Raw genomic sequence first — 11,402 nt, 5'->3', positions numbered from 1 at the left:
CTTATCTGGCTATGGCTACGAGCACGCTCTAACCTCCATAATATGCACGTGTAGGCAAGCACACCTCCACAATCCTGCATGTGTGTATATACACATGTATGAACACACACACACACACAGAGACACACACTGAAATCTCATATGTGGTTCAACATGAACCCTGGAAATGTGCCAAGTCAAAAAACAAGACACAAAAAAAGACTCCGTATTATTCCATTTGTAGAATAGGTGAATACATAAACCAGAAAGATTGTTCAGTGAGGGCTTGGGGAATAGAGGAGGAAATGACTTCTAATGGGTGTCTTTTGGGGGTGACAGACGTGTTTTGGGATTTGATAATGGTAACATTTGCTCAATTTAATGAATATACCAAAAGGCATTGACATGTTCACTTTAATGGCAAGTGAATTACATCTCAATGCTTTTGAAGAAAGAAAAGCAGGATGTGTTATAGAGACCAAAATTGAACTGGCCTGTGAAAGGAACTCAGATCTCTGTGCCCCCAGAGTAGGGCAGCTTATTGATAAAACTAAATTTGGGCAAACACGGAGGTATCATGCACCTGTTCCTGGTGTTGGTGCAAACTGGAGTTTGCTTTGGAGTAATAATTTAGTAATAGCTATCAAAAAATAAAGTGCACCCCCTAGGATTTGGGATTTTCAGTTGTAGATATCTAAACTCCACGTGAGGCTGGCCCAGTTAGCACTCGGCGAATGTTCTTTCCGATTACAAAAGTGATAATCATGGGAAGAGATAATAAATTATTCACTAAAACTCCTGCAGCCAAATTCAGCTCTCACTTCTGCTATTCTCTGGAAATATAATGAGATGGTGTTCCTGTTCTAGGATGGTGTGGCCACGAAACCTCTGCTCCTTTCATCTTTGTAAGCTGCACAAAGAGAAAAGCAAAATTCTCCCCGATAAATAGGGCCCTGTTTCTGGGGCTCCTGAGTGCACACTGGCAGAGCAGCTAATGACTATGTGCCTCTTGGTAAGTGGATATGGTGGGGTGGGATAGGGTGGGGGGATAGGGTGGGGTGGAGTGGGGTGCAATAGGGTGGGGTGGGGCAGGGTGAGGTGGCATGGTGCAAGGTGGATGGGGTACAGTGGGATAGGGTGGGATGAGGTGGGGTGAGGTGGGATGGGACAGGGTGAGGTGGGGTGGGACAGGGTGGGGTGGGGTGGAACAGGGCAGGGTGGGGTGGGGCAGGATGGGGTGGGTTGGGGCAGGGTGGTGTGGGGTAGAGCATGGTTACAGGTGAGAAGAAACAAAGCCTGCAGTCCTAAATCTGTGAGTGACTTAGGCATAAAGCCTCATGAACAGGGACCTCTGAAAGAAGGGACAGCCCTAGAGAACCCGTGTCTCTGTCCCTTCTCCAAACAGTGACCGTGACACTGCCACTATGTGTAAATACTGTGTTTTGCTTGTCTAAGAGTTCTGTTGATGGAAGAGGAAAACACGTCCATCTGTATTTCTAACCAGTCCTTCAGTCAATAAAAACAAACCCTGAAGTCAGCTTACCCAAATATCAGGAAAAGTGCCAAGCAAGGAAAAAGATCACACCTGAAAATTCTGTGAGAACTCAGAAGGTGACAGCTAAGGTCTCCAGGAGGGTCAGGGTGCCACCATTCCCATGGAGCTGGTTACATGGCAAACACCCAGTATGCATTCCCATGCCAGATGCTGGCCCTGGGTGCCTTCCTCTTACCTAGCATGTTGAGGCATGGTGGGAGTCAGGGATTATGACATAAGCAAATGTCCACAGACTGAAATAGGTAAAGCCAGCTCAGAGGCCTCCTAGAAGGGACACCACCTGCAAAGGCCTCGCAAGCTAGCCAGCTTCCTGCCGCAACTCCCAAACGGCCAGCCTCCCTAGAGAGGGCAAGGATCCCTCTGGGGGAGAAGTGACCTCAGGAGTCTGGTAGAGAAAGTTGTCAAAACCCTAGAGGCCTAGTACCAAAGATCTAAGAGCCATGGAGACCGCTATGTGTGTGTGCTCTCCGTGTTGCACCTGGCAGAGATGCTGTCCTCGGCTCTTCTCCTGTCTGTGCTGCAAGTTCATCTTCACCTCAGAGCGGAACTGCACCTGCTTCCCCTGCCCCTACAAGGATGAGCGGAACTGCCAATTCTGTCACTGCACCTGCGCGGAGAACCCCAATTGCCACTGGTGCTGCTGTTCCTGGGCCAACGACCCCAACTGTAAGTACTGCTGCACGACCAACACCAATATGAAATGCTACTACTACGAGAGCCGTTGCTGTCGGAATGCCACCATCACGTTCAAAAGGGGTCGCCTTCGGAGCATCCGTATCTCGTAAGTGCTGCCTGTCCATCATGTGGTTATGTTGGCAAAAAAACAATCAAAGAAAAAAATCTGGGGAACTCATGCCAGCTGTAGGAACCCCAGAACAGACCAGGGCTTCCTAGAGTGCACTCTACCTAGGGAAAAAAAATCAATGGTGATTTTGCAGCAGTTAAGTGCACACTAAACATCCCCTGGTAGTATAGACCACATCATCTATGTGACTGTATGCTATATCCTTTGATCTCCAAATGCTCTTCATCTTGCAATCGAGTGATAGCTGATATTTACTGGTAAGCCACTTTGCCAACCACTGTTTATGTGACCATTCCTCTCCCTCACCCTGTGCCCACTGGACCCAGGACATTTGGCTGGGAGATTCTAAACTGCTCAGAACCACACAGCTAGGAAGGAGTGGAACCATGTCTTGAACCCAGAGCTAGATCAATGGTCCTACTTTTTAAAATGCCATATTATAAAATGGAGACCATGATACGGTATGTGGTCTATAGCCTGTTAGGATTTTTAAAAAATGCAAACCATTCTGCAGCTCCCTGTGAACTGCAACATTTACCTGAAGAGTAAGAATTTCTAAGGAGCCACTTTGACCTTAATAACCTACAGAGGTAACTCTGATCGGCAGGTCACCCTTTCTTTCCCATCCGAAGTCACAACACTCGGGTTTTCAACCGCTCAGTAAGGTAGCAAGCCCCACATCTGGCACGCTGCTCTTTTAATGTCACATGTCAGGGGACTCAGGAGCAAGGGAGGATTCCACAGAGGAGGGACGACCACAGCTCAGTCCTGTAAGGTAGCAGGAAGGGGGGGCTGAAATCGCTGCTTTAAACAGACACCTTGGACATCCATCCGTGGCTCCCAAACGCAGAAGGGCGTTGAAATCCCCTTGGCATCTTTAAAAACACTCACGTTTGGTCTCCACCCATTGACATTCAATTTTTCACTGATCTTGGGATACAAGTTGGACTTCAAAATTGTGAGAGCTCTATCCCCACCAGGTGACTCTAATGGGAAGGATCTGGTGGCGCTGAGGATGGGCCCTGGAGGCTTAGAATGCAGATGTGAGAACAGCGCAGCACTTAGGAGGGGCTGAACTGTGCAGAGGAGCAGCGGCAGAGCGTGTCAGCAGGACGGCAAAGCTGCTGGCTTAGGATCAGCCTTGGCACAGAGCCAACGGGCCCAGAAGCCTGTATTTTGAGCCTCAGTCTGTTTGAGGGTAGGCAGGGATACTATACAATGCTATGAGTCAGCTCAGATGCATTGGTACGTGCCTTCCCACTCTCTCCTCCTGGTCTCCAGACTCTCTCCCTCCCAATCCTGCACAGCATCCTCGTTTTTCGCCCACTCTGGTCTGTCTTAGCTTTCTTGGCTTTATTCTCCTCCTCACTCCCTGACTCACAATTACTCCAGTTCCCTGGGCCATGAACTCTCTTAGTCTTGTTCCCTCTCTCTTCATGCAGTATCTCCTCTCTCTCTCTCTCTCTCTCTCTCTCTCTCTCTCTCTCTCTCTCTCTCGCGCGCGCTCTCGCTCTCTCGCTCTCACACACACACCTCTTATGTTGTCTCCATTTATTAAAGAATGATTCTGAGTCTTATCTTTTCATCAAAGAAGCCCATCCAGATACCACATGTACAATTGACTTATGACGCCAGGTGACCACTCTGAGACCAAGCAGGAGCCTGGGCAACAAAAAGGAAACAAGGCTGAAAACAGTGAGGCTGCAAGCCTGGATCTCAGCATCCAAGTCCTCAGGGATGCCCGGCTGTCCGGATGCCTAAGGACATGCGGGTGCACTCTGTAATTCAGGGTCACCCTAGGGCAATATGCCTAGGAAACACCTTTGACTGCCACTGCTCTGGGGCCAAGAAAGAGGAGATGGGGACAAAGGAAAACCAGGAAGGCTAGGGCAGAAGGGAACGCAGCCCAGCACCAAGACCAGCACCTTGCTATGAACAGGGAAATGACAGAAATAGTCACAAACTGCGCATTGGTCTGCATCTCTGTTCCCACAGCCAGGTCACTTCTTTCCCTGAGCTGCTTTTACGCTGACTGCAGCTGCTCAGAGCAAACACTTGAATTCCACAAGCACAGTTCCAGCATTTGTGGTTCGTGCAACTGAATACATGAAGCCAACCTCAGATAACAGACAAACAGAGGCCCGTAACTCACTACAGCAGATGCGCGTGGGTATTCAGGGGCTTGACTACGAGTTCCTCCCATCGTGGTCCCCTCCTTTACTGTGGACATTAGCAGATGAATCGCAGGGGAGAGTGCTGGCAGGGACCATGTTCACACTATCTTATGTGCTTTACAAACTCCCAAGGAAGGGCTGTAATCTTTGATTTACAGCTGGGAAAACTGAGCACAAAAGGGATTAAGAAGCTCTGTAAACGGGCATCTCTAAAAGCCCCATCCTCTGTTCGTTTCCCGGAGGCAGACCCTTGTACGTTGCTGATGCTCTGAAAGTCAGCTCTCAGGGGTTTTAGCGCAGCTCAGATTGTCTCTTGCTGTCTTAGAAAGGTCTTTTACTACCTCCCTATGTCCCAGCCCACATACAACAGTAATGATCATGTCAACTACCTTCCGGGCACAGCCACCAAAAGCACCCTTGTAATTGGGCAAGATTAGATTTATTGATTCATTGTATCAAGCGGGAATGTCCCACTCCATGCCAATGTGAGATACCTGGGTAAGAAGGCATCACAGGCCATGACAGGACGAGGGCTCATGAGTGAGAATACAGCCAATCTGTTGGGTCTCTTATTCTTGTCTAGAAGGCAGCTAGGACATACGGAGCCCGAACATGCTTCTGGAAAGAGAAAGAGCAGGCGTCATCACTCACATTCCCTTGCACAGGAGGGTGGGAGGCCATTTTTGTGGTTTGGAGAATGTTCTGGTCTGAGTTCCAGCATCACACAGTGGTATTAGTTCTGCCCGGGTCCATCAAAGTTACTGTGGTCCTGTCCCCTGCTGATGCTCTGTGGTGTTGCTAGCATGCAGTGGAACCTCCAGGCCCAGCTGACCACACCACAAGGCTACCACTCTGCTGCTTTTCTTTCCCTCAAAATTAAAATTAGCAGGGGGTCACTGCGGGACTCGGGCTGGATCCAGAGACTGTATTCAGTCCAAATAGGCATTTAATTCGGCTTTAATCATCTTTAAAAACGCTACGGCATGGGTACCAGGGGCAGGTACCAAATGCCTAACTGAGTTTATTTACTAAGAGAGTGGAGGCAAGCCAAGGAGCCAGGCAGCAAGCAGAAGCCTTTTCGTAGATCCTTCTGGAGTTCTTGAGAGTGTTCCTGACACCTGTGTTTGCTTTACCTTTCAGCTCCAAGACCGCCCTCCGCATAGGGAGCAGCGACACCCAGCTGGAGGAGCTCAAGTCCATGCCCGCCAGCAGCCACTTGGTGAGCCATCTCACCTGCCCCATGTGCAACCGGCTGCGCCTGCATTCCTTCATGCTGCCTTGCAACCACAGCCTGTGCGAGAAGTGCCTGCGGCAGCTGCAGAAGCATGCCGAGGTCACGGAGAACTTCTTCATCCTCATCTGCCCCATGTGCAACCGCTCGCACTGCATGCCCTACAGTCACCAGATGCACCTTCCAGAAAACTATCTGCGCGGGCGCCTCACCAAACGCTACATGCAGCAGCACGGCTATCTCAAGTGGCGCTTCGACCGATCCTCGGGGCCCATCCTCTGCCAGGTGTGCCGCAGCCGTCGCATTGCCTACAAGCGCTGTGTCACCTGCCGCCTCAATCTGTGCAACGACTGCCTCAAGGCCTTCCACTCGGACGTGGCGATGCAGGACCACGTCTTCGTGGACACCAGCGCCGAGGACCAGGACGAGAAGATTTGCATCCATCACCCGTCCAGCCGCATCACCGAATACTGCCGCAGCGACAACCAGCTGCTCTGTACCTTCTGCAAGATCGCTTTTCACAATGGCCATGACACGGTCAGCCTCATAGATGCCTGCTCGGAGAGGTCCGCCGCCCTCTTCAGCGCCATCGCCAAGTTCAAAGCAGGTCCTAGTCGGTTTCCCACTCCCCTTCAGGGTAACTCCCCACTGTGGAAAAGGCTGGAAGTTGGTGTGGAGCACCTGTTAAGGAGCCTTACTCCACATTGTGGAAAAATCCAGACACTGAGAGACCCTGACATAGCCAGCAAGTCACTGTCATTGCGTCCATGACAGCTACCACCAGCCACTAGTGTCACTAAGTCACTGTGTCTCTGTGACTCAGTTTTTTCATCTATAAAATTGGAAGGATAATGGCAGTCCCCTCATTGGGTTGCTGTGATCAAAGTCAGACTTGTGAAACATGCTCTCAGCCTCTCTGCTGGAGTGTGGGCTGGGGTGCTGGGGGCACCACTCTGGAGAATAATAAGCTCATAAAACTCTTTCAATCTTTGTCACAATCTTCCTGAACTTTGGCCTCATTTCCCAAAGGGGGAAAATGAGGAGTTTTCTCCAGTCAAGTCTGAAGTTCTGTTTGTTACCGAACATGGAAGTTATTTTTAAATCTCCTGCCTCCTGGTTTCCAGGGGGAATAATTAATCTAATCCTGAGAGTCATCTTAGTTGAAGGTGTCTACCGTGAACTTTCTGTCAAAGTTGTAGGTAACGAATTCAGGGAGCTGCTAATGAATACATAGTATCAGGAAAACACTCCAAAACAGCCAGTAATACTCTGCCCAGCCTGTTTTCCTTCTGCCTGCATAGTCACAGTTACTCATACTGGCTACAGAATACAATTTCTATAGAGGAACTGACCCTGGTTTTTATACTAGAACCAAGTACAATGATATTTCATAAACTTCAGTAAAGTGTTCATAATTTCTGAATGTGTCTCCACCAGGTCAGACATGTCTTCGTCCCCAGTTAGCCCTAGAAATCCATTTAGGGAAATGGCTCCTTCTAGAGAGGGCCATATAAGCCTTTGCCTTTTTGTTGGTTTGTTTGTTTTTGTTTTTCAAGACAAGGTTTCTCTGTGTAACAGCTCTGACTGACCTAGAACTCACTTTGTAGACCAGGCTGGCCTTGAACTCACAGAGATTCATCTGCCTCAGCCTCCCAAGTGCTGGGATTAAAGATGTGCACCACCACTGTCAAGCCTTTTCTTAATTGTGTTTTCCATTGCTATGCTAAAACACCATGACCAAAAACAACTCAGAGGAAAGGATCTACTTTATTTTACACTTCCTCATCATAGTCTATCATTGAAGGAAATCGAGGCAAGAACTTAAGGCAGGAACTTAGAAGCATATACTGAAATGGAAGTCATGGAAAAATGTTATTCATGGCTTTCTCTTCCATGGCTCGCTCAGCCTCTGATTTTATACCATCCAGAGCCACCTACCCAGAAGGCACCACCCACAGTGAGTTAGAACCTTCCTACATCAGTTCTCAATCATCAATCAAGAAAATGCCTTCAGGCTTGCTTACAAGTCAATCCTATGGAGTTATGGTCTCTATTAAGATTCCTTCTTCCCAGATGACCCCAGGTTGTATTAAGCTGACAAAAAACTAGCCAGCATACCTTTGGAGTATTCCATGTCCAGTCTCAATGATCATACAGTGCAGATGCTAAAATCCCCTCCAAGGATAAGACAGCTGTGCTTAGCTAAAGTTGTCACCATAAGGCAGCCAGTGAGTCACATCCCCACCCAGTCTCCAGCACCAGCGCTAAACAGTGACAAGACACTCTACACAAGGAATGCTGGGTAGGTGGGAGGAGCCCACTGTCAGTGCTGAAGATCTCCAGACCAGTCTTTGTAAGGCAGCATTGAGCAGCCATCAGAAATTTCTTTCTTTCTCTGCTACAAGAGAAACGTATGCCAGGGAAAAGTTATACCTGGGGCATGGGGAGGAAGGACAGAGGGCCCTTTCTTTCAGAAGCCTGTCCTAGCCTGTGTCAGCCCACCTCCAGGTGTCTTCCCTTCCCCTCTCCCCATTCGTTTCCTTTGAGCCCGCAGAGAATTTTCTTCAGTTTGAAACGGCTTTGACATCTGGGAAGATGAAAATTTTCACAGTAGCCAACTTGATTGTTTTTCAGTCCGATACGAAATTGATAATGACCTGATGGAATTCAACATTTTAAAGAGCAGCTTTAAAGCCGACAAGGAAACGAAGCGGAAGGAGATCAGAAACGGGTTCCTTAAACTGCGAGCCATCCTGCAAGAGAAAGAGAAGATTATCATGGAGCAGATAGAGAACCTGGAGGTGTCCAGGCAGAAGGAGATCGAGAAGTACGTGTACATCACCACCATGAAGGTGAATGAGATGGATGGCCTGATCGCCTACTCCAAGGAAGCGCTGAAGGAAACGGGACAGGTGGCCTTCCTGCAGTCCGCTAAGATCCTGGTGGACCAGATCGAGGAGGGCATCCAGAACACCTTCAGGCCCGACCCTCAGCTGCGGCTGCACTCCCTACACTGCATTCCCTTGGATTTCGCTGAACTCTCCAGCGCCATCCATGAGCTCTTTCCCACGGGACCCAAGAAGACTTGCTCCTCGGGGGACTCTCTCCCCTCCCAGTATCCTATCCACTCAGAAATGATGATCACCAGGAAGGTCACATTCAGCACCCACAGCTTCGGCAACCAGATATACCAGCGAAGCTCCTCCTTGCTGTCCTTCAGTGCCGCCAACGACAAGAACAAGATGGGAATAGAGGCCTTTGGGAGGAGGGCCCAGTCTGCTGCGCCTGCCAAACCGACTGACGGCCTCTATACCTACTGGAGTGCCACAGGGGAGACCCAGCCCCCACAAAACAGCAATAGCTTCCACAACTGGTACTCATTTAATGACGCCTCCATGAAGCCCCCAGGCCCAATTGTCATCTACCAGACTCTGGTGTATCCAAGAGCTGCCAAGGTAAGATAAAGGGATGGTGTGGGGCACAGGGGGGTCAGAAAAGGTTGCCCATACCTCTTTGGCCTCTAGAATGTGGTCGCTCAAATCTGCTCCTCTAGACTCAGGTCAGCCTAGCCAAATAACGTAGGGTTCTGAATGTTTCTTAGTCCATCCATGCAATGAAATCACAGTGATAGGTGCATGTAAATACCCAGCCCTGCTCGACTGAAAGAGAAACGTGCTAAGAGGCAGGGGTGGAGGCAGAGGGGATCCCAGGGTCTTTCTCATCAGCTAGGCTAGCGGAAATAGTGGGGTTCCAAGTTCAGTGACATTGTCTAAGATATAAATAAATATAAATAGATGAATAAGTAGAATAATAATGTGATAGAGAAAAAGATGGTATCAACCTCTAGTGTGATCTTCATACTAACGTAAAAGTCAAGTGAGCACACATTCACATACACACATTCATACCCACCATACCATAAGTAAATAAAAACTTTAATTAATTAAGAAAAGAAAGAAGAAGCAAAAAGTAAGAGAATCAAGTTGGAACCAAAACAAGTTTCAAAATGGCTTGCGAGATCCTGAAAGTGGGAATGGGTTAGAAAGGCAGTCTCCCCTGGCTGCCAGCTGTAAGCTCCTCTCAACTGCTACCTCCCTGAAATTCAGACTCCCCATGGTTTAAAAAGATTGGAATGACAATCCCCAGGAAAATTCCAGTTCCCTGCCAATATCCATCTGTTTTTAGGGGTGATGTGGAAAGTAGGGCATCTCTCAGATCTCGTACCCGTCATCATCTAAGACAAGACTTGCCATTGGCCTTCTTGACCTAACATGGACAAATGGTCTTTCCCTGAGTTGCTTAAGGAGTACTTTATTCAAATTCAAAGAGGCAAAGGGTTGCTGGGCAACTAAATCCTGAATTAGAGAGTTTCTTGGCTCTTTCACGGTTCCTAGGGGGACATACCTCCCATGCTAATCCATGGCCTGTTTCCATATGGCAGAACTCATCTGACCCTCTCCCAAAGATAATAGGCATCTTGATGTCTAGTCTTATAGTTTCCAAACACTAACATTTCCCGAATACTTGTTAGAAGGTAGACTCTGTGTCATCCAGTTTCAGGGCCTCAGAATCTGTCTCTCACAGCCTATGTTGCCAATGCTGCTATCTGCCAACTGTATGTCAGTGGTAGAGTCTAAACACAAGAAAATGAGGACCATGCAGAGCCAAGTTTTATCTTGCTGTTCTGCGAGACATTTTAATCTTTGCTTCAGAGGCAAAAACTAATACCACAAGAGCTGTACAAGGTAGAACAGAGCCCTTCTAGAGATCCTCAAACACAGCACAGTGTTCCTCCCTGTCCTTCACCCAAGATATGCCTGAACCAGCAGGGCCCAGAGTACAGGTGACATCAGTGAACTCTGGGGACAGTGTGTTTCAGCTCAGTGAGTCCACAGCTCCTGCTATGAAGCAAAGGCCTGGTGGGTTCTGCTCCATTCTTCAACTTGGAGAAGGTACCTGTGCTGCCTAAACTTACCCTGGATAAGCTTGAAGGGGCAGACCTATCAAGCCAGCCAAGCAAGTCACTGCCACCTCACCTATGACCAGACAGTGATTTAATAGATAGTAATAATAATAGTAATAATAATAATAACAATAATAACTAATAATGAAGATCCCTGTTCTAGGGTCATGAAATGGGCCTTTCCCAGGATTCATTGTGCTCTGCAATGAAAATGACTAAGTCTATGTTGACATCATCCCCAGATCTTCAAGGTTTCTGCATGCAAAATGTTCAAGTTGGTCTTAAAAGTTATTAGTACACATTGCAAAATCCTAGAGATCTTTTAATTCAATTTGGTTTCTAGAAATAATCCAAATTCCCACTCCCTTCCTAAGAAATTACGAAAAAAAATCAGATGAGGATTTATGCCCCAAAATATTCATTGTAGCATTTATTTGAGATAAAACTAGAAAAAAAAAAACCTGACTACTCAGCTATATAGAAGGGGGGAGCTATTTCTGGAACAGTTTGATTTCTTTTTTTAAGTTTCATTACATGTATTTTATTTGTGTGTATGTGTGTAAGAGAGAAAGTCTGTGTGTGTATGTATGTAAGAGAGAAGGTCTGTGTGTGTATGTATGTAAGAGAGAGAGTCTGTGTGTGTATGTATGTAAGAGAGAGAGTCTGTGTGTGTATGTGTGTAAGAGAGAGTCTGT

The 11,402-nt window shown here is 47.8% G+C and overlaps 1 protein-coding gene across 1 annotated transcript in view; it reads left to right on the top strand.

Annotated features, from left to right (window-relative positions):
- Nucleotides 1-1,974: 1,974 nt before the first annotated feature.
- The window catches only part of Trim42 (tripartite motif containing 42), a 20,839-nt gene continuing 11,411 nt past the window's right edge, over nt 1,975-11,402 (top strand). The window contains exons 1-3 of the mRNA XM_005366678.2: nt 1,975-2,315; nt 5,654-6,351; nt 8,379-9,199. Coding sequence (XP_005366735.1) covers nt 1,975-2,315; nt 5,654-6,351; nt 8,379-9,199 — 1,860 coding nt within the window. The remainder of the gene's footprint in view (nt 2,316-5,653; nt 6,352-8,378; nt 9,200-11,402) is intronic.

Source organism: Microtus ochrogaster, unplaced genomic scaffold (genome assembly GCF_000317375.1).
Source record: "Microtus ochrogaster isolate Prairie Vole_2 unplaced genomic scaffold, MicOch1.0 UNK12, whole genome shotgun sequence".
NCBI classification, from domain to species: Eukaryota; Metazoa; Chordata; class Mammalia; order Rodentia; family Cricetidae; genus Microtus; species Microtus ochrogaster.
This window is presented reverse-complemented; position numbering and strand designations above follow the sequence as displayed.